The sequence below is a fragment of the Hemitrygon akajei genome, chromosome 23 (genome assembly GCF_048418815.1).
Source record: "Hemitrygon akajei chromosome 23, sHemAka1.3, whole genome shotgun sequence".
Classification (NCBI taxonomy): Eukaryota; Metazoa; Chordata; class Chondrichthyes; order Myliobatiformes; family Dasyatidae; genus Hemitrygon; species Hemitrygon akajei.
Window position 1 is genome coordinate 31,439,805 of NC_133146.1, and position 23,556 is coordinate 31,463,360.

A 23,556-nucleotide genomic window follows, 5' to 3' on the forward strand; every position below is an offset into this window, starting at 1 on the left:
CTGACAAACTCCGTCATAGACGAGCCCTCTGCTCCTTCGGGAACGTTGTAGATTCTGATATTTTTCCGCCGTGATCTTCCCTCCAGGTCAAGCAGTTTACCTCCTTGGTGATTTAATATTTTTATTGTCTTACTCAGTATCCATTCCACGTTTTGAACGCGATCTTCCACCTTCTCGATTCGAGTCTCTGCCACCGCTATTTTTTGATTGACACTGGCAAGCTCTGACTTAATATCATGGAGCTGCTGCTTTATATCTTTCTGGAACTCCATTATTTCTTTCAGGATTTCGAAGATATTTGCTGCTTCACCTGAACGAGGCCCAGCAGCCGTCTCGCTAGCACGCGGTTGGGTAGGAGAGCCGCTTGCTGCACTCCTCTCGGACGCAGGCTCCGCAGTGTCGCTTTTTTTATTTCCATTCCTTTTCCCCATGATTGCCCCTCTTTTCAGTTCAAATATTTTTCAAAAAATATTATATTTGATGGGTTAACGGGTCTTAATATACGTTTTTCCAGAGGAGCTAGTGACTTAAGCTGCCATTCTCGACGATGACGTCTCCGGAAACCATATTTTTTTTCCAATGTGAGAGAAGAGTAGAGGAGAATAAGCAAGTGCAAAGGGTCCTAGTAACTACTAAGAAAAAAATCTGTTGATCATTTAAACACCTTTTTCATTTCTATTTCTTTGCAAATCTTCATTTTGAAAGGATATCCATTAGCATTGCTTGTTTAAAGCGCTGTAATTAGTGCCATGTTCTAATTTGAGTAGTGGAGTTAAATAACAGTTTGATGTTGTAAATTGAATGTGGGCTCGTTTATAATGTCTCTCTGTCAATTAAATGCTAAAAGTCATTTATTTCCTAGAATTTTGTAACATAATTCTGTATTAACTAAAGGGTCCTGCTCTAAACACCCCTGCTATTTGTGGTGTTGGAACTATTTTTTACAGTGTGGGTACTGAAAGCCCTTTGATAAATTGTTCACAATGTATGAAGGAAGCCATGCATTCAGTAATTCTAGAAACATTAAGTATTTTAATAAACAAAATCAACACATGTAATTAAGATATTTTTAATGGCAATACATTGATTTTAATCTGTTTGCTGTTAAAAAGCAGAATATTATTATATCATTAAATAAATTGACATAAAAAGTCTTATTTGCAAGATATCTTCCTTGAATGTTGAGCAGTATTCTCACTCCACTCTGTTCTGGCACTCTGGACAAGACATTCTCCTCAGCCAACCTCTCCAGCTCAGTTCTCAATCACAGATTCAGCAGTCCCTTCCTGAAGCCTCGACTGCAGCAAGTGAGACCCACTCAGAATTACTATTCCTCATTTAGGACTTTGGGGGAGGGGATGGCTCTGTGATGGTATTAAGACAGGGATCAGCAATCACCCAAGGTGATTGGGATAGGGGCATAGTCTGAAAGAGTGCAATCTTAGAGGATGTAGCAGCCAAGCCTGCCCACCTTTCCAGTGGTCAAAGGTTGCGGAAAGCAGGTATGTCTATTCTCACAAAGGGTGTGGTTCTTCAAAGTTTCAAAGTACATTTATTGTCAAAATATGTACTTATTACAATATACAACCCTGAGATTCATCCTCCCATTGGCAGCCATGAAACAAAGAAACAGCATGGACCCCATTTCAAGGAAAAAATCACCACCCAACACAAAAAAGATCAAATCACACAAACAGCAAAAAGAAGCGACAACACGCAGAATATTAAGCATTAAACCGCAGAGTCCCCAAAACAGTCCAGGAGTGACAGTCGCCAAGTCAGTTCTGTTTAGCGCCGTGACTACAGGCCCCAGCCATCAAGATAGTTCCATGCCAAATCACTTTGATCAAATCGCATAAATAGTGCAAAAAGAGTACCAGAAAAACATGGAACATGCACTGCAGCGTCCTCCAAAAGTGAGTCCACTGCCACTGAGCACGTTCAGCACTGAGGACATTGAACATCAAACCACTGAGTCCCACAGCAATGAGCCGTGATTGAACCTTGCAGCATGGGGCCCAAGACTCCAATATCTTCTTCCAGTAGCAGTGAGAGGGAGACCAGGCAGACAGCACTGAACACCCACTCACCTTCTGCTCTTGTCCTCACCAAATTGCAAAAGCACCAGGTTGCTCCGTTTGCCCAAAAGTACATCATCAAAATTGAAATTACAGCCTGTAATTGATGGCAGTTCAGGAGAAGAAGCATATTTAAAAGAAGAACAAGAGGTTTTGTGAGCTGTCTGCAAGATGTTGGCTGGTCACTGTCCCAATAGTCAGAAGGTGTGGAAGGGTACATCTGGGCAATCTCCCAGTGGGTACAGTGTGTAATTTGCTGTCATGGTAACTCACACAGTGTTTAAAGCCTTGGGAGAGCTGCAGGCTCATTGAGGCTTTATGGGGTGAATGCTTTGTTGAGCACCTTGGCCCTATCTGCAACAGGCAGGATTTCCCAGTGGCCAACCATTTTAATTCCTCTCCCCATTTCCATTCCAACATCTCCATGGCTTCCAGTACTGCTCTGATGGGCCCAAGTCATATTCTGACTGGGTAACTCACAAACTAACAGCATCAATATTGGTTTCTCTGACTTCTGGTAATTTCTTCCCCCTCCATCATCTCTCTTTTTCCATTCCCCATTGTGGCAACACTCTTATCCCTTCTCCTCTCCTCCCCTTTCTTCCAATGGTCTACTCTCCTCTCATATCAGATACCTTCTTCTTCAGCTCTTTACCTTTTCCACCTATCGTCTCACAGTTTCTCACTTCATTGTCCCTCCTCCGCTCATCCACCTTCTCCTTCACCTGGCTTCACCTATCACCTTCAGCTTGTACTCGTTCCCTTGCCCCCACCTTCTTATTCTGGTTTTCTTTCCCTTCCTTCCTCGTCCTGATGAAGGGTCTCGGCCCAAAACATTTACTGTTTATGCGTCTCTATGGATACTACCTGACCTGCTGAGTCCCTCCAGCATTTTGTATGTGTTCTTCTGGATTTTCAGCACCTGCAGAATCTCTTGTGTTCAGACTTCATTCTGCTTGATGTTGAGTTCTAAGTACAGTTAAAAATAAGCAACCCTGACTTTCCTGCCAGGATACAGCTGCCAGTCTCCTTCATCTGTTCCAGCCATTTAGTTTCCAGCTCACCCATTACTGATAAATAATGGGGATTTTTTTTTGTTGCTGATCTATGGTACAGTGCTGGAGATACTGGCATATTGGGCCAAGGTAAGGCTGCTTATTCTTCACATCCTCATCCAACTCTTGCTTACTTTGTGAGCCTTATGATCTACAGAATCTGACCTCCCTGACTCCTACTAACCTACAGAACATTTCTCCTCGGACACTGCCAGATTGGTAGCCACTATTGTTCCTACAAGGAGATTTGGCTGACCCTTGACCCAAGGACAACATGGCCTCATGAAGCCACTGCTATCAGGTTGGTTTGATGACTAGATCAGTGGCTTCACCAATGAATTGTGGATGAAGCGAATAAGGTCCAGACCATGAAATTTGGATTGAGTTTGCTTTGGTTAAGTCCTCAAAGAGCCAACCACTCACCTTTCTTTTTCTTTGTCGGAGGTTCCCAACTTGGGATGACCTTTTTATGCCTTGGACTCAACTGGGGTTTATGGTAGGGATCCACGGCATAAAAAAGTTTAGGGAAATTCTGCTCTCGGTGAAGATCTGTGATTTGCTGCCTGGCCACCCAGCTACTTTCAGGATCCTAGTGATTCTGATACAGGCAAGTTTTCCAAAGTTCGGTACGTCTTGCAGTGATTCCATATACAGCACACACCACATCTCCTGTGCCCACAAGCACATCTACTTCCCCCCAAGACATTAAGGTTGGCCATCGTTATCAAGTGTACTTCCATTGCCTCACTTTCATCTGGAGGCTCTTAGCCATGTCAACTTAACCATTTTTGTACACGATTGTTCAAAGTACATTTATTATCAAAGTATGTATAAATTATAAAACCATGAGATTCATCTGCTTCCAGGCAGCCACAAAGCAAGACTGTGAATAGGGTCATAATAACCAAGTCTAACTAATAATAGTCTAACTGGAATAAATTCCCAGGGGTAGTAGTGTAAATAGATATGATAGCAACATTGAAGAGGCCTTTAGATAGTCACATGAAGAGGCAGGTCATGCAGGGATATTGATGTTGTGCAGAGAGTTGGAGTTAGTTTAAATTGGCATCATAGTCGGTATGGACATCCTGTTTACGTGCTGTACTTTCCCAATTTCTTTTACCCTATATTAACCTATTATGAGCCCAGTTGTTCCCTATCAATGAGAACGGGGTGATTTGCCATAAACTGGCAACATTTCATTGCCTGATAAACTACCAAGGTAATACCATCTTCATAACTTCCACCAGCTATAACATAATCCCATCATCAGCCACACCTTCCCCTCCCTACCCCTCTCTGCCTTCTGCAGGGACCACTCCCTGCACAATTCCATAGTCCACTCATCCCTCCCTTACCTCTGCTATTTCCCCCTGTCCTCACAGTAGATGTAACACTTGTCCTTACATCTTCCCCCTCACCATCATACAGAGACCTGAACAATCCCTCTAGGTAAGGCAAAGGTTCAACCTTGTCCACTGCATTTGGTGCTCCCGGTGTGGCCTCCTGTACTTCAGTGAAACCAAAGTGCAGGCTCAGCGACTGTTTCGCAGAACACCTACATTCAGTCTGTAATGGCCTTCCTGAGCTCCCAGTTACAGGCCATTCCCCCATTGGCAGTCCATCCCTGGCCAGGAGGAAGCCCAGTGCAAACTGGAGGAGCAACACCTTCTATTCTGCCTGGGTAGTATAAAACCCAATGGCATGAGTATTAAGTTATCCATTTTTAGATCAATCACTCCACTCTGCATTTTTTCTCTTCTTCGCCTCACCCGCCTTTTACCTCCCCACTCCTTATCCTCTGGACCTCCTATTTTTTTGTCACCCTTCACATCCTCCCCAGATCCCCCTTCACCCAACTCTGCCTCTTCCCCTTCCTGGTTCCATCCACTTATTTCACACACAATTTTCCCTCCACTCACAATCTGCTACCTTCTCCACTAATGGCTCCCATCTTCACCTCCTTTACTGACCCAAATCCAGTTCTGGTAGCATTATGTATTTTGTGTTTATTTCCCTCCAACAGCTGTCTCCCATCTTCACATTCTCCTCTCTCCGCCTTACTCCATTTATTTTTCCATATTTCCTCACTCTCTTTGTCTGCATCCATCTATCATCCACCTGCTACAGTCTACCAACTCCAACCCTGCTCACTTCACCCACATAACAGATGTCCCAAAGAAGGTTCCCAGCCCAAAACATCCTCTTAATTCCTCTCCTTAGATGCTGCCTGACCTACTCAGTTTCTCCAGTATTTTGTGTGTGTTCCACTACCTGGCTCTATCTGCCTGTCATCCACGCTCAGTCCACAACTTAGCTTGTTTCCTTTCTTGTCATTTGTCTCTACGCTGGCCATCTGATGCAGGGATTTGATCCAAAATATCAACAATTTCTTACTTCCCTCTAATCTGCTTGACCTAATGAATTCCTCCAGCAGATTGTTTGTTACTCCAAATTCCAGTATCTGCTGTCTCTTGTGTTATCTTTATGCTGATTTTACACAGTTTGCTTGGTCAGACTTTGGTCAGATTGACAAGGAGGTTGATATGCAGAATGCCAAAGAAGTGGCATAATTGATTAAAAAAAGAACAGAAATTTAAATGTAATTCTGCATGTCACATTTAAAATAATTAGTACTGAGATAACTAAAAATATTCAAGAAATTAATCATTGGCCACCAAGGTGTGTGATCAGCTCAAAAGAACAAAACTGAGTTTGTATCTTCAGAAATAAGCTCTAAAAATGATCCTCAATTTCATGCATGTGGAGTCCAGTACTTTTGAACTTAGCTTTCAAGATGATCTGCTATGTTTGTTTATGTTTTCCGATTTATCTTGAAGTATTAGTGTCATGTACATATTGAAAGTGAATGTATTGAAATGTGCTGTACAGTGAATGAATACAATTATGTGCCCTGATTGAATTGCAGCATATCTGTTGAAAAAAAATGTATTTTGGAGGGGAAATGAATCAAGAAGCTTTAAACAGAAATCAGCAATTTCAGAATTTCTGTTCCAGCAAACACAGCAAAGGTTTTCATTGAGGTACAAGATGAAAATGATCATCCGCCTGTTTTCACCAAATCTCTCTATTTGGGTGGGGTGACTGAAGATGCCAAGACATTCACCACCGTGCTGCGAGTTCAGGTGAGTGAGATGACTTATTTTCCTCCGCAGCAATTCTGTAATGATCTTTTCTGTAACCTTTATTAAAAGTACGTTTCTTGGTTTCTGTGAAAAGCAAATAGAATTTCTGACTTGTGTCTGATTTGATCTAAATTTTAGGCTTACTGAATTGCTACCTGATCCAGATAAACCAGTATTCACACAAAATCTTCCTCAAATGTTAATCCCTACAAAAAGCTGCAAGTTGTTACTTCTATGATAAACTTTGTTAGTAGTTCTTCCAATGCACAGTTAACTGTGTTTGATTCTGCACAGTTGTCCAGCTGTTCTTGTCAATATATACAAACAAAATGGTGCAAAAGATTTTTTCATGCATGTATATTACTACAGAATACTACCAACATGAAATTAAGAGGAGTTGACTATGTTTGTTATCAAAATGATCCAAATCAAAGCATAAAGTTAAAAAAAGGTTTAAACACCTGCTACTGCCCTAAGATTCATTGAAAATAGTGTTTTTATGAACATTTTTGCAGGCTGTTTATCAATTTTCAAGCAACTATTTTAAACTACCATCATCATAAAATCAACTTTTAGGCTTTTAATCCATTTTTGTCTTTTCCAACAATCCAAATGTAATATTCAGTTATGGACAGTTAACTTCTTCGACTTCATGAGCAGTTCCTCGGAATCAAAGATTACTTGCTTCCATTCTGGTTTGGGGTATTCTGAACTGGATGACGAGGTCAAAACCACAGACTCTTCCACAAGTGGGGCAAGAGGTACCTGTCAAATGGCAGGCTGTGTAGTTTGTGAGGTGGCGCTCACCGTCTGATGTATTTGCGAGGTGTCCATGTGTTCACAGTACATGAGCTCAACACGCAAAGTCAACCTTATTCTCATGTGCAAAAGTACAAGTATTGAACGGTACAATGGAAAAATTACTTGCTGCATTATCACATGCATATAGCACCCAGACACACAACAATCACAAGAAAAATGTTAATTATGCATAAATTATAGATCATTTTTACAAAAAAGAACACAAGTAGAACAAACAAAAAAGGATCCATTGTAGTGCAAAGTGACCAAAGTAGTCATTTTGTTTTTGCTATACTGAGATCTTTGATGATAGAACCGCAAAGAGCAGGATATTCTGGTGGCCAACCGTACTAATTCCAAACCCCATTCCCATCTGGACATGTCAGCCCATGGCCTCCTGTACTGCCATGATGAGGCCTCTGTCAGGTTGGAAGAGAAACATTTAATATTCTGTCTGGGTAGCCTCCAACTTGATGGCACGAACATTGATTTCTAACTTCCCCTACCCCTTCCCATATCTTCCACTCTTACCTCTTCCCATCTCCTCAACTGTCTATCACCTCCCCCTGGTGTCTTCTCCTTCCCTTTCTCCCATAGTCCACTCTCCTCTCCTAACAGATTCCTTCTTCTTCAACCCTTTACCTTTTCCACCTATCATATCCCAGCTTAGTACTTCATACCCCTCCCCCACCTTTCTGGTTTCTTCCCCCTTCCTTTCCACTCCTGAAGAAGGGTTTCAGACCGAAACATCGATTGTTTATTCCTTTCCATTGATGTTGTCTAACTTGCTGAGCTCCTCAAGCATTATTTTTTGTTGCTCTGGATTTCCAGCATTTGCAGGATATCTTTTTTTAATGATAGATGTTGCCTTGAGGCAATACCTACCATTAGTGTGAGTGAATGAGCTTGTAATTTATTGGGCTCATTCTCAATAAACTCTCAATACTATCCCTGGAGTCAATAGAGATGCAAACTTTATGGCAGCAGTAGCAGTAGTTGCTATCTTTGCTATCATAACTGAAGTAAGTAAGAATGCGAGAGACAAACCCACAGATCAATACAAACAAATTCTGCTATTCCAATTTTTTGGCTTATATCTAATAGGTAACCCACTGGCTTTCTGCAACTAATTTACATCGTTATTGAAAGAGCAAATGACTTCAAAGTCAATATTAGTATCTACAAAAAAGAAATTAATGTCCTTTGTGGATTAGTTACTTGCCATTTTGGGTACTTAGGTATATATTTAATTAGTAGATGTCGATTCGAACCAAACCTAAGCATTGGTTAATCTTTGGAATTCTGACCCAAAATAGCTGGGGTGGCTCAGTTCAGATTATTGGTAAACTGTTAGAATCTATAATGAATGCCTTATGAAGAATAATAGGGTTGAGCAGCATTAGCATGGATTTAGGGGAGCATCTTAGACTAATCTGCTCTACAGTTCTCTTCCAGTTAGCAAAATTAATGAATGTTTACAACAACAAATGATTTTATTAAGATGAATAAATAACTTAACCAAGGTTTTGTTTGCTACAAGGAAAAGTATGGAAACTCATTTGGTGACTGCAGTATAAGCCTAGCTCTATGACACCAGTAACATTTAACAGCCTTTTTGAACAGGTTAGTGGAAAGGATTCAGTTAAATAAACAAGGTACCTACATTGGAAAAGCAACACTTGAGCATCCGTGCTCTTCCATCTGGAAAGAAATGATCCATTGGATCAATGAGTTGCAAGTTTCAGCTTGTACATTTCAGCTGGTCTAAATCAATGTGGTTTGCTTTAGATTTACTGCATCTCTAAAGGGAGGAGATTGGCTTCTGTCTTCCTTGTGTTTATCCACAGCAAATGTAATCTTCCACAAAAGTGAAGTTTCTTCTGTGCCTCTCACCCTGTGAACTTTTGCATCTTAGAACAGAGATGAAGAGGAATTTCTTTAGCCAGAGAGTGGTGAATCTGTGGAACTCATTGCCACAGGTGGCTATGGAGGCCAAGTCTATACGTATATTTAAGGCAGGAGATTGGGACTGAAAGGAAAAATGGATCAGCCATGATGAAATGGCAGAGCAGATCCAATAGGCCAAATGGCCTAATTCTGCTCCTATGTCTTATGGTCCTATAACAAAGAGCTCTCTGGGAACCCCCTTGTTTACTGAAGGAGATCCGTGGTTGGATTTTTGGAAGACTTTCAGTAAGATTCTACGTAGCTCAACAAGATCATAGCACATAGAATTTGGGATAATAAACTGACATGGAATGGTTATCAGACAGAGAGCAAAGAGGATGAATAAGTGGGCTGCTCTCAGATGGACAGGCGCTGCCTACTGGGATATCACAGGGATCAGTGCATGGGCCCCACTTAATCACAACCTATATCAATTAAATAGCTGTTGACGGTACCAGATTATGAGTATGGAAGAGGAATGTGAGTATGGATGTAAAGAAGCTTTTGGGGCATGTAGGTTAGAATATGATACAAACGTTTGTAAATGAAATATAATGTAGAAAAATGTGAGACCAACTACAATGGTGTAAATGACGGACAAACAGAATATTAAGAAATGAGAGATTGAGAAGTGTCAATGTTCAAAGGGACCATGGTATACTTAATTAGTACAAGTCACTGAAAGTCAAGATGCAGGCATAATGGAAAAATAAGTGGTTTGATAGGCTCTGTTACAAAAGGGTTTAAACATAGAACTAAGCAAGTCTTACTCAAGACAAAGGCCCCAGATGGTCATTCCAGATGAAGGAGCTATCTACTTGAACTTCTTCCAATCTAGTCTGCTTTATTTGTTCACATCTCGGCCTCTTCTGCATTGGAGAAAGCAAAGCAAAGCAGATCAGGTAAATGCTTTGCAAAGCACCTGGACCCAATCCCAAGGAGTGCTTCTGCATTATGGTCTTATGGTCTTATTACCTGTTACATGTCACTTGAATTCTCAATCACACTCCTATTCCGACCTATCTGCCTGCAGCCTCTTCCACTGCCATAGTGAGAGCCAACATAAACAAGAAGAACAACATCTTTTTTTTTGCCTGGAAACATTGGATTGTTCCGGAATGAACATTGAGTAATTTTAATACTCCCTCATTGTTTGCCATTATCATGCTCTTGTTCATTTTCACCCCATTCCCATAAGGTGTCTCACTAATGGTCAGTTATCTTGCTCCTTATCACTTAATTGGTCTTAACCTATCCTTGTATAGTCTTTTGTCTTGTACCTCACTCCTCCTCCCACACCCAGATCTGCTTTAAAAACTGTAACCCTTCCATTTTTACACCAGTTCTAAGAAGTATCCGTGGTAAACTATGTATACCTGTCTGGACACGCCACTCTGCTGACTGCTCCTGTGGCTCCTCCCACAGACCCCGGTATAAAGGCGATTGGGGCACTGCTCCTCCCTCAGTCTCCGAGATGTCGTGCTCTCTTTTGCGGCTAATAAGAGCCTATCGTTCACTTCCTGTTTCCGAGAGTTATTGATGGTGCATCAGTATCCCTAACCCAAAACACTAACTGGCTTCTCTTTCCACAGATGGTGAATGACTGGCTAAATTCTTCCAACTTTTCTGTTTTTCCTTCAGATTCCGGATCTGCAGTCTTAGTTGTTTTCACAGATTTTCTGAAGTGTGGAGGCTTGGCGAGACTACCCTTTGATTAGTGTATCACTTTTAGACCGTACCTAATAAAGGGAATCATTTTGCCATAAAGGGAGTGAAACTTCACTGGACTGTTTCCATGATGGCAAGATTATTGTCCAATGAGAGACTCAGTAAACTAGACCTGCATTCTTGAGAGTTTAGAATAAGTGCAGACTTTAAAAAACATTTTTCAAAGGCCTTGACTAGCTAGGTGCAGCTTGCCTAGGCTGAGGAGTCAAGAACCAGGTCACAGATCAAGGAGCACAGTTCCAGAAATAAGGGTAAGCAGTTTCAAGATGAGATGAAGAGTGGGTGGTGAACTTTGGAATTTTCTGCATTAGAAAACCTGAGTTATAGGGAAAGTTTGAATAGGTTAGAAATTTATTCCCTGGAGCAAAGAAGAATGCGGAGAGGTTTGATAGTGATATACAAAATTATGAAGAGTATAGAAACAGTAAATGCAAGCAGGCTTTGTTTTTACTGAGGTTGGGTGAGACTAAAACTAGAGGTCATAGGTTAAGGGTGAAAGATGAAATGTTTAAACAGGGGAACTACTTCAATCAGGTGTGAGCGAGTGAAATGAACTGGCAGTGGAATTGGTGGATGTGGGTTTGATTTCAACATTTAAGAGAATTTTGGAAGAAATAGATGGGTTGAAGTGCCTGTTTCTGTGCTGTACACCTCTATAACTCTGAAGGGCATGTGTAGAGAACAATTTATTCATAAACGTTAAGGGATATCGTGAGTAAATGATGCTAAGGTAGATAACTATTGATGATCTGAGTGGACTGTGGAGCAGGCTTGACACTTTCTTCTGTTGCTTGGTTCGTATTAAACAACTTTATGGACTCTCTAATACATGTATTAAGTATGCAGTTACGCTATTTAATCTTATGTCCGAAGTGAGCACAATAATTAATTCAAAGTTTTCAAACATAAGTATCATTGTACAGTATAGTGACAGACTTGAACTAAGGTACAGAGACTGCATGCAACTACCACATGATGGAAAATTGGGCTATGAGGATATACTATTTCTAAGGCAGATGAGGAAAATTGTTAGGTCATTTGCCTATTCGTATTTGGAAATCTTAGACATCTTTGAGCCATTGCCACAAGTGGGAGACGTCAGAGCTGATTCCGTCTCCATTCTCAGCCAGTGAGTTATTGTCCGGACGTTGAAGCAGAGACCTAATTGCAGACCAAGTACTGTGCACACTGTGATATTTCTTGAGTAGCAAGTTCAGAGAGGCCACAAAGTTAGCGTCAAATTTCAGGTGCAGATCAAAAGTTCCAGAGAAATCCAAAAACCAGAATCAGGAAAAAGGCAGAGTCAATATTCAGACAGACAGTGTTCAGATACAAATACTGGAAAGTCTCAGGAAAACTCACTGGTACAATCTGGTAACAAACAGGTGAAAACACAGGACTGAAATACACTGAGCAATAAACAGAGAGGCAGATGATAGGTGGAGCACAATGAGACACAAGTGGCAGCAAGACAGGTAATAATGAGAAACAGGTAATACAGGAGCCAGAGTAGAGCAGGAGTGGGGACAGGAGAACATGAGGCATGAAAACAAACGAGTACAAGGTAATAGAAAAGCACAGAATGACAGCTAGGGGGTAACACACAAAAAGACAGAGTTCAACTTGAGGTACTGACAGTTATACTGGAACAGTTGCAACCAGGACCATTCCTCAATCTCACCAATAACCGATCTCAGGCGCATGGCAGCAGGTGGTGCATCTTTATCACATTAGAGGAAACTGAGCGTTTTCACCTTTTGTGAAAGATGCATGTACTGTCCTGGAAGTTGATTGTGAGTAAAGCATAATGAGCCCTTGAAAACAGCATTCTGCATATTGCATGCAGTAGAGATTTCATTAGCAGGCCGAATCATTCCACCCTCCAAATCCCAGTGACAACATTTGTAGCTGCAACTCTCAAACACTGGGAACAAAAGGGTTCTGGAAAGTCAGAAGCAGGTTTCGTAGTTTATCGGACTGCTTGTGGAGAGGAGAATTCTAGAAATGAGATCTCCAAGACTGCTCAGAATAAGGTTTGCTGCCCTTGTCTGTGTTATACTGTTGTTCTAGGTGTATTACTCCTTCTACTGAATCTCACTGCTGATCCATGTCATGACCCATCATGTGTATTTATGATTCTTCAACTCCTACTGAGGAGATGCACTTTTGTAATGCAAACATCCTGCTTTTTAGTCAGATCTGCAAACCTCATCCTGATTCTGTGTCTACCTTTAGGTTGTAAGGTGACAATGAAGGTGGGCAGTGTAAAAGTAATTAAAGTATTCACGGCCTCAAAATGCCTGTGTCCATTTACAGTACGTGGACACATGTCAGTCAGAGCCTCAGCTTGAGTTGGAGAAGGAGTATGGTTTGTGGATTAATTTTACTCCTCACTAGAAAAGTTGAAGCTTCAGCCATTTTGAAAGTGCATTGCAGTGGACATGAAGGGTCTACAACGGGTAGTCAAAACTGCCCAATCTATCACTAACACCACCCTACCCGGCGTCAAGGCATACATACAAAAAGATGTCAGAAAAAGGTCAATAACATCATAAAGGATCCCACCCACTCTGCTTATGGACTACTTGTCTCACACCCTTTGGGGAGGAGGCAATACAGCATCCGCATCAGAACCACCAGACTCAAAAACAGTTACTTTGCCCAAGCAGTAAGGTTGATTAGCATCTCCACCCACTAATCCACTATCACTACTTTACAATTTCCTGTTAGTCATCTTATGTGCAGACACTCCTATGTTTAGCATCATTTTATGGACATGCAATCAATCTATGTGTATAAGCCATCTTATTCATTGTTTTTTATTATTATTGTGTTCTTTATCTTATTGTGTTACATCAGATCTGGAGTAACAATTAATTTGTTCTCCTTTACATTTCTGTAGTGGAAATGACATTTAATAATCTTGCATCTTGATTTCTGGATCAATGAATCACTTGAATCTTTGACTAAACTTTGTGAATTTTCAGGTCTGGCGTTATAGTCCTGCCAGTCAAACAATAACCTGCTATAGGTACTCATCAAACTGCCCCACTTCATTTTTGCCATGAAATGATGCTCCAGTGGGATGAGCTACTTTTCCAGATCCTGGATTCAAGCTATTGTATTACTATTGAAATTTGTTGCCTTCTTGCAGGCTGTAAAGAAAATTAGGTGTGGGGGAAGTTCAGTAACAGACATCTTTCCAACTATTCACAACCTTAAAAATACTGGATGAACTCTGCCAGTTAGGCAGCATCTATGGAGGGGAAAAATCAGTTGACATTTCAGGCCGAGACCCTTCATCAGGACTGTCTTAGCCCAAAACTTCAACTGTTTGTTCCCATCCATATTGTAGATGCTGCCTGACCTGCTGAGTTCCTCCAGAATTGTGTGTGTTGCTCTGGATTTCCAGCATCTGCAGAATCTCTTATATTAAATCACAGCCTTCTCCTATCACTCAAAATCTACCTTTGTTCTGTAAGAGGCAGACAGGATTCCTTCCGTTGCAAAGTACAAGCCACTCAGTAAATAAGTGCTTCAGCAAAATATCAGTGAGCCACAGACAAGCAAGAAGTGTAGAGTGTAAGAGTTGTGGTATTAGATTCAAGATTAAGATTCAAGTTTATTTGTCATCTGTACATCGAAACATACAGGGAAATGTGTCATTTGTGTTAACAACCAACACAAGGCAGGGTGTCCTGGGGGCAGCCCGGAAGTGTCACCACACAGTTCAGCACTAACATAGCATGCCCAACATGCTCAGCAGAACCACAGGGAACACAACAAGTAGCAAAATTTAGTACCATTCCCCCTTCACACCTCAGCACATACAGAGTCCTTTAAACCTAGGACAGGCCTCCAGCCCCCAGCTTCCTGTGCACTCAGGCCTGCAGGCACTGGACTTCGACATCCCTAGTGGATGTGCAGATTTTCACAGACTCAGGTCCAGCCAAAGGAGCATTAGACAGCATGCTGAAACATCTATCTGGAGGCTTATAAATTGAGGCAGATACACTCTCCAGGTTACCAGTTAAGAAGCCAAGGACAGAACAGATAGGCAAAGGCACAGAATCACCCAACCACTTCCCTCTACCCAAAGCTAAAAGATAATGTTGTATCCTTACAACTTCAGAATAGTTCATCCCTACTGCATCCGCACACAACTTCAGTAACCCTGGACACTGACCTTCGTGCTGCCTCACGATATTTTTATATCTGCAATGTGTAATCATGCCAGATATGCTTGTATCTTGGAGAGAGCAAATGAAAACACAGTGTGCCCAACTTTGTTCAGGTCTGGGAGGGAGGAGCATTGAGGAGTGAGATAACTGGTGGTCACAGACTGACCATGGGCTAGCGGAGTGCTTCGGGTCTTTGGAGGCCAGTGGAGATGCCACTAGGGAGCTTGGAAGGTCAGGGAGTTAGTGGACATATAGGTCAAAATGTTGGGGTAGTCAGTGAGTTAGTTCATAATGGAAATGGAAAGTTTGCATAGTTGTGTCAAAAGAGGAGCTGGCATCGAAAGGGTTCAGTCATTAGAGAGATCGAGTTTACTGGCGAGACAGTGATGGGTGATCAGGTTGTTTAAGATTGATTAGGGAGTTGAGGATCAGAGGGATTAGGGTTGAGGTTTCTGTGCAGAGATTAATGTAGCATGTTAGAACGGTACGGCGTGGAAGGGGAAGAATTAGTGTGAGTAAGCAGGGGTGAATCTCAATGAAAAATGGTTGTTCTGAAACTGATCAACTATGCTCCATTTCATTCTCGTGTGGAAATTGCAGCTGATATTTGTCACCACAGCTGAAGGGAAATGCTGAGTTAATTTTCCAGAGTTACAGAAAATGACTCTGAATTGGTTATTATCATGCTTCACTAGGGAATAGACCACTTTCAATCACTCGCCACATTTGTTCCATTTTCTGAGCCAGTTGGATTAATGCATTAGGATAGTGAAAGTCAAAGTATCAAAACGAGAACAATAAATAATGCTGAAAGTGTTTAAATTTAGTCATAGTTCCACCACCATTGACTTTGCCAGTGACCAAAAACTTAATTAGATTAGACAGATGAATGCCATTGCTATGAGAATGGGTGAGAGTTCACCTTTATAGCACTGAATGAGTTGTCAATCAACTCTGTAAACCTTTTCTACCATTTTCAAACGCAAGTCAGGAACATGATAGAATTCTTCCCCTTTGTCTTGTTAATTGCATCTTTAGCAAAGCTAAAGGAGCTCAGCACCATCCAGGGAAAGCATCCCAATTGGTTGGTGCCCTCTTTGTCATATTAAACACGTGCTTCTCATACCACTAGTGCATTGTAATTACAGTTGTAATAGAATCAGAGTCAGGTTTATTGTTATTGACTTACAGATGTCATGAAATTTGTTGTTTTGCAGTAGTGCAAGATATAAAAATTACTATAAGTTACATAGATGTATAAATAGTGCAAAAGACGAATAATAATGTAGTGTTTTTTGGATCGCAAACTGGTCAGAAGTCTGTTGGTACAGAAGAAACTTTTCTTAAAATCCCGAGTGTGTGTCTTCAGGTTCCTGTATCCAGTCCCACCCCCCCAATACTCAATGGTGGTAATACGAAGGGAACATGTCCTGGATGGTGAAGGTCTTTAGTGAGGGTACCACCTTCCTGAGGCACTGCTTTTACCACAATTACTATTCCCAGTGAATACAAAATACATTGTTAGGAACTTGCCAAGCTCGCACCCAAGCCAGAGATTGTCCTGACTTTGAATGATGTAGTCTTCATTTCTTTATATCACTTTGTCTAGCTAATGGAACTCCCTACTTAAACGACAGTGGCAGCACCTTCTCCTCAAAGAATACAATAGTTAAGGAATACAGTTTACCATTCACAAGGTCAGTTGCAAATGGGTAATAATTGTTGACCTTGTCAGTGACACACACATTCCAGCAAATAGAACAAATTATATAAAACTCAAATCCTGTTGGTCCCCATCTCCCTGCCACTGAAATGCTTCCTATCTTATCTTAATGAGAAACTGCATAACTCCTTACAAAGATTAATCCTCACTAATTTGGCAGCATCACAAATTAAACACCAGAGTAATATGGATTATTGCAGTAATCTTCCCACTCCCAGAACACAATCACTTTAACACTGACAAAAGGAGACAAATCAGCAGCAGTCTGGTCAAACAGTCTGGTAATATGTATAGTCTCTGCAGAAATAATTATTGTTAGAAAACTGGCCTTAGTCATAGAAATAAATACTGCATCTTGTCACAAGGGGCAGATCAGTAAGGAGAATTCCCTGCCACAATTAGATCTTTATGGGTCCCTTTTGACTATCCTCTGACTAGAAGAGAAAAGATGTTATTTTTATTCATGAAATTCTGACAGCTCTTCAGCCTCACATTTTACACACTTTGTCAAATATTACTGGATTCAAAATAACCATTATACTCAGGGGCAATTTCTCAGTGAGAAGTAGCATAACTTGATACTCTTATTGTTTTGATCCCTTATCTCCAAGATGCTAATAAATTAGTGTGTCAATGTGGTCCACTGTTTTGTTTTGGAAATACAATGGAGATTTTGCTGTCCCTTCATTACTAATTACAACTATACAAAACATACTTACGGTGATGAAAAATCCTCAGCTGCATTAAAAGACCATAATCTCTCTCCTCCGTCTTCCATTGGGCAGAAGAATTCAGAATTCAGAATCAGGTTTATTATCACCAACATCTGTTGTGAAATTTATTCTCTTGTAGCAGCAGTACAGTGCAATACATTAAAAATACTATTAATTACAATATAAATACATAAAACATTATAGTGCAAAAAAGAGAAAATAATGAGATAGTTTTCATGTACTGTTCAGAAATCTGATGTCAGAAGGGAAGAGGCTGTTCCTGAATCATTAGGGAAGTGGGTTTACAAGCTCAGGAACATGGACCTAGAAAATGGTGTAGATTGAGCAGAATGGTGAACAAATGTTTACACATAATTCTCCATAACCTCCAGTTCAAGAGGTATTTCAATTTGCAAGTTATAATGTGCTAAAATCGCTCCCTTTGCTTGCTCAGCTATTGTGAAATCAATAGAAAAAAGATGGTCATAAAGGGTGGAAGGAGAGGGTTGAGGGTGTTGGTGGTGTATCCAGAAAGGAAAAGTCAGGGGAAGGGAGATGGAATCAGGAATTGGGTGGAGCATGAGTGGGGATACTGGGTTGGTAGTTGGGGCAGGGGCTGCTGGAGGTTTGAGGGCACAGAAGAATATGTGGAGATAATGGTAGTGGTTGTTGGGGCCTGAGAGAAATGGTTGCAAGGCACAAGATCTTAACCAGTCAAGAGCAAAAGAAAATATGAGTTGGCGTAGGCCACTCAGACACTCGAGCCTGCCCTGCCATTTAATATTATCATGGATAATCTTCCCCATTCTCCTTTCTGTACCAATTCCCTGTCAATTACCTGATCATTCTAAAAATTATCTATTTTCTCTAAATTGTTCATTTTTTTGCAAGTTATGCATATATTAATTTAAGTTTCAGTAATTTATATTTGTAAAATTACTATGCTACTGCTGCAAAATAGCTAACTTTCAAGGTATTGATATCCTGGGTATGACTACCCATACAATAACCTTGAACCTGAAATTTTTGAAAGCTTTGCCATCATGCAACGTCCACCATTTAATTTAACAAACATCTTTTTGTAGATAGTACACATATGTAGCTCCTTGTGCAATAGGGAAAAAAGTATTATTGCTGTTCCCAACTGTATCTCTCTTAATATTCTATAAGCCGGCTTTCCTTTTTTCTACCATTTGATGTGATTATTTCTCTTCAAAGTCCTTGTACTGACTTAAGTTTGAAAAGGCATCTAAATGCATTCAAGAATTGATCAGACTAAGGAGATTTAATGATCAATAGGACACTCATTCATCTGATGAATGCAAAATAAATATTGTTAATCAAATACATTTAAATAATTCTGAAAAGTTAAATGCATTTAAATTGAATGGCTTGGTTCCTCCCTCAGACATGAATCCTAAACATCAGTTCATTGTAACAGGTTAAAGGAAGTTTAACCAGTATGTGATTGTTTAGGAATGAAATTCTTTTTTTAAACCCTTTATGTATTGTAATAAAATTGAAGAATTTGGTATCATACTAAAGTTCAGTGAATAATGTATAATTTAATGGTAGCCTTCCTCCCTTCATTCATTTCAACATCATTAAAATTATTCAAATGAACATCTTTTATTCCTCTCCATAGATGCTGCCTGACCTGCTGAGTTCCTCCAGCATTTTGTGTGTGTTCCTCTGGATTTCCAGCATCTGCACAATCTCTTGCGTTTACAACTTGATTTCAGCTTCGCCAATATACACTTAGCTTTTGTAGATCCTCCACAGCACAAAACTGGGCTCAAGTCACAAATATGCAGTAGATACAGATAAATTACCATTGCAGCATATGTAAATTCAAAAAAATAGAACAAACCCCTCCCCACCACCACCCCATAACCTTTAGAATAGCCCAGAACTGACAGGCTGAAGGAAGAGTTTCACTCATCCCATACTGAAATCCTCCACACTGATGAACATTAAAGTACACCTCCCTAAAAACATAAAATTATAACAAATGCACATTTGCTTTCATGTGAAGGTAAAACATTCAAACACTCTTAGGTTTACTTGTAAATGCCTTACAATTTGCATGGCATTTGGTCTTTCAGAATATGATTAGGTCCCTCTGTGCACAATGAAATCAGGAAAGAGCATGTCTGCTTGTATGAGATAAGATAGCCTAATTAACTCTAGTAGGTGCAAATCACTATCCATCTTCTGCACATCACTTTTAATCTTCTTCCTCCTGTAATTCCTAAGTAAATCAAAGTGTTTTAATTTATTATGTTATGAAAAGAAACTGCACAAGTGGAACAATAGCTGATATTTACTGGTGCTTTATAATGAATGCATCTTTTGCATTCTGCCTAATAATCAACACTACATACATGGAAATGCGAAACGTTCTTCAACTTAACAACTGGTACTAGGCACCTGACCTTTACTAATGAGTCTGGCTGAATTTTACCTGTGGTAACTCATTCCAAATGGTGTATTGGTTCAAGATCTGCTAGGGTTAAAGTGGATGGAGCATACATAAAAACAGGGATAGGGAATTACATTGGGAAAAAGCATTCCCAAGATTTCTGCTGTAATGTTTGTCAATTAGAGTAAAAACTGAGCAAGTATCATTCATACAAAATCTAGGAGTTGTAAAAAATAAATAGGAAAGTACCTTTATGCCCCTGATAGCTCTGACTGAATCACAGGGCGCTGAATTCAGCAGGCCCCGAAACTAGGATTTTGATCAAGATATGGGATGAACCTGCACCTCCTTTGTCTTGAGAAGGCACTATGTTAATAAGACCATACGGTATAGCAGCAGGATTAGCCCATTCAATTCATCGAGTCTTCTCCACCATTCTATCATGGCTGATTTATTATCCCTCTCAACGTCATACCATAAGACATAGGAGCAGAATTAGGCCATCTGGCCCACTGAGTCTGCTCTGTCATTCAATCATGGCTGATCCTTTTTTTCTTCTCCTCAAACCGTACCCTGAGGCTGTGCCCTCTTGTCCTGGACTCTCCCACCATGGGAAACATCCTTTCCACATCTACTCTGTCTAGGCCTTTCAACATTCAAAAGGTTTCAATGAGATCCCCCCCTCATCCTTCTGAATTCCAGCGAGTACAGACCCAGAGCCATCAAACATTCCTCATATGATAACCCTTTCATTCCTGGAATCATCCTCGTGAACCTCCTCTGAACCCTCCCCATTGCCAGCACATCTTTTCTAAGATGAAGGGCCCAAAATTGGTCATAATACTCAAGGTGAGGCCTCACCAGTGCCTTATAAAGCTTCAGCATCATATCCCTGCTCTTGTATTCTAGATCTCTTGAAATGAATGCTAACATAGCTTTTGCCTTCCTCACCACTGAGTCAACCTGCAAGTTAACCTTCAGGGTGTTCTGCATAAGGACTCCCAAGTCCCACGGCATCTCAGATTCCTGGATTTTCTCCCAGTTTAGAAAATAGTCCGCACATTTATTTCTACTACCAAAGTATTTTCCAATGTTGTATTTCATTTGCCACTTTCTTGCGCATTCTCCTAATCTGTCTAAGTCCTTCTGCATCCTACCTGTTTTCTCAACACTGCCTACTCCTCCACTAATCTTTGTATCATCTGTAAACTTGGCAACAAAGCCATGTATTCTATCATCTAAATCATTAATATACAGCATAAAAAGAAGTGGTCCCAACACTGATCCCTGCGAAACACCACTGGTCACTGGCAGCCAACCAGAAAAGGATCCTTTTATTCCCACTCACTGCCTCCTACCAATGCTCTAATCATGTTAGTAACTTTCCTGTAATACCATAGGCTCTTAACTTGGTAAGCATCCTCATGTGTGGCACCTTGTCAAAGGCCTTTTGAAAGTCCATATATACAACATCCACTGCATCCCCTTTATCTATCCTACTTGTAATCTCCTCAAAGAATTCCACCAGGTATGTCAGGCAGGATTTTCTCTGAAGGAAACCATGCTGACTTTGTACTACCTTGTCCCGTGTCAAAAGTACTCCATCACCTCATCTTTAACAATTTACTCTAACATCTTCCCAACCACTGAAGTCAGACTAACTGGTCTATAATTTCCTATCTGCTGCCTTCCTCCCTTCTTAAAGAGTGGGGTGACTTTTGCAATGTTCCAGTCCTCTGGCACTATGCCAGAGTCTAATAATATTTGAAAGATCATTTCTAATGCTACTACAGTCTCTAATGATACCTCTTTCAGAACCCTAGGGTGCAATTCATCTAGTCCTGGTGACTTATGTACCTTTAGGTCTTTCAGCTTTTTGAGCACTTTCTCTCTTGTAATAGTAACTGCACTCACTTCTCTTCCTTCACACACTACAATTTCAGGCACATTCCTGCCTTTTCCCGCATGACCTTTGGCACCCCTAGTAATCAAGAACCTATCAACCTCCACTTTAAATATCCCCAATTACTTGGCCTGCACAGCTGTCTGTGGCAATGAATTCCACAGATTCACCACCCTCTGGGTAAATCTCTAACCTAAAGGGACATCCTTGTATTCTGAGGCTGTGCCCTCTGGTCCTAGATTCCCCTACCATAAGAAACATCTTCTCTATCTATCTAGGCCTTTCATATTTGATAGGTTTCAATGAGATCCCCCTCATTCTTCTAAACTTCAGTGAGCACAGGCCCAAAGTTAATGCTGTGATGCCCATTAGTTAACATGATTTCTTCATGCTGCATATTCTACCTACGCTGCTGAGTAGCTGAGTGCCTCATTATTGGGAGTGACCTGCACCAATTAAAGCCACCAAAACAAGGATCTATTCAGGCCAATGTTCAAAGAGGTAGGTTTAGGGTGCATCAAAAGAAGGAAAGAGAATTGGTGAGGAGATGGATGGATGGATGGGGGAATGGACAGTGGATGGATGGATGGATGGATGGATGGATGGGAGAATGGACAGGGGCTGGATGGGTGGCTGGATGGGAGAATGGACAGGGGATGGATGGGTGGATGGATGGGAAAATGGACAGCAGCTGGATGGATGAATAGATGGGGGATAGGATGGATGGATGGGGGAATGGACAGGGATGGATGGGGAATGGCTGGATGGCAGAATGGATAGTAGCTGGATGGGTGGATGGACAGGGGCTGGATGGGTAGATGGATGGGAGAATGGACAGGGGCTGAATGGGTGGATGGATGGGAGAATGGACAGGGGCTGAATGGGTGGATGGATGGATGGATGGACAGGGGCTGAATGGGTGGAAGGATGGGGGAATGGACAGGGGCTGGATGGGTGGATGGATGGGAGAATGGACAGGGGCTGAATGGGTGGATGGTTGGGGGAATGGACAGGGGCTGGATGGGTGGATGGATGGGAGAATGGACAGGGGCTGGATGGGTGGATGGATGGGGGAATGGACAGGTGCTGGATGGGTGGATGGATGGGGGAATGGACGGGCTGAATGGGTGGATGGATGGGAGAATGGACAGGGGCTGGATGGGTGGATGGATGGGGGAATGGACAGGGGCTGGATGGGTGGATGGATGGGGGAATGGACAGGGGCTGGATGGGTGGATGGATGGGGGAATGGACAGGGGCTGAATAGGTGGATGGATGGGAGAATGGATGGGCTGAATAGGTGGATGGATGGGAGAATGGATGGGCTGAATAGGTGGATGGATGGGAGAATGGACAGGGGCTAGATGGGTGGATGGATGGGAGAATGGACAGGGGCTGAATAGGTGGATGGATGGGAGAATGGACAGTAGCTGGGTTGGTGGATGGATGGGGGAATGGCTGGGGCTAGATGGGTGGATGGATGGGGAAATGGACAGTAGCTGGGTTGGTGGATGGATGGGAGAATGGACAGGGGCTAGATGGGTGGATGGATGGATGGATGGACAGGGGATGGATGGGTGGATGGATGGGAGAATGGACGGGCTGGATGGGTAGATGGATGGGAGAATGGACAGGGGCTAGATGGGTGGATGGATGGATGGATGGATGGACAGGGGATGGATGGATGGATGGACAGGGGATGGATGGATGGATGGGAGAATGGACAGGGGCTAGATGGGTGGATGGATGGATGGATGGACAGGGAATGGATGGGTGGATGGATGGGAGAATGGACAGGGGCTAGATGGGTGGATGGATGGATGGATGGATGGACAGGGGATGGATGGGTGGATGGATGG

At 41.6% G+C, this 23,556-nt stretch overlaps 1 protein-coding gene across 2 annotated transcripts in view; it reads left to right on the forward strand.

The window, feature by feature from the left end:
• pcdh15b (protocadherin-related 15b) overlaps positions 1–23,556 on the forward strand; it is a 1,734,278-nt gene that overhangs the window by 1,610,484 nt on the left and 100,238 nt on the right. For both annotated transcript variants that reach the window (XM_073027317.1, XM_073027316.1), the window contains exon 32: positions 6,152–6,279. In XM_073027317.1, the coding sequence (XP_072883418.1) occupies positions 6,152–6,279 (128 nt within the window). The remainder of the gene's footprint in view (positions 1–6,151; positions 6,280–23,556) is intronic.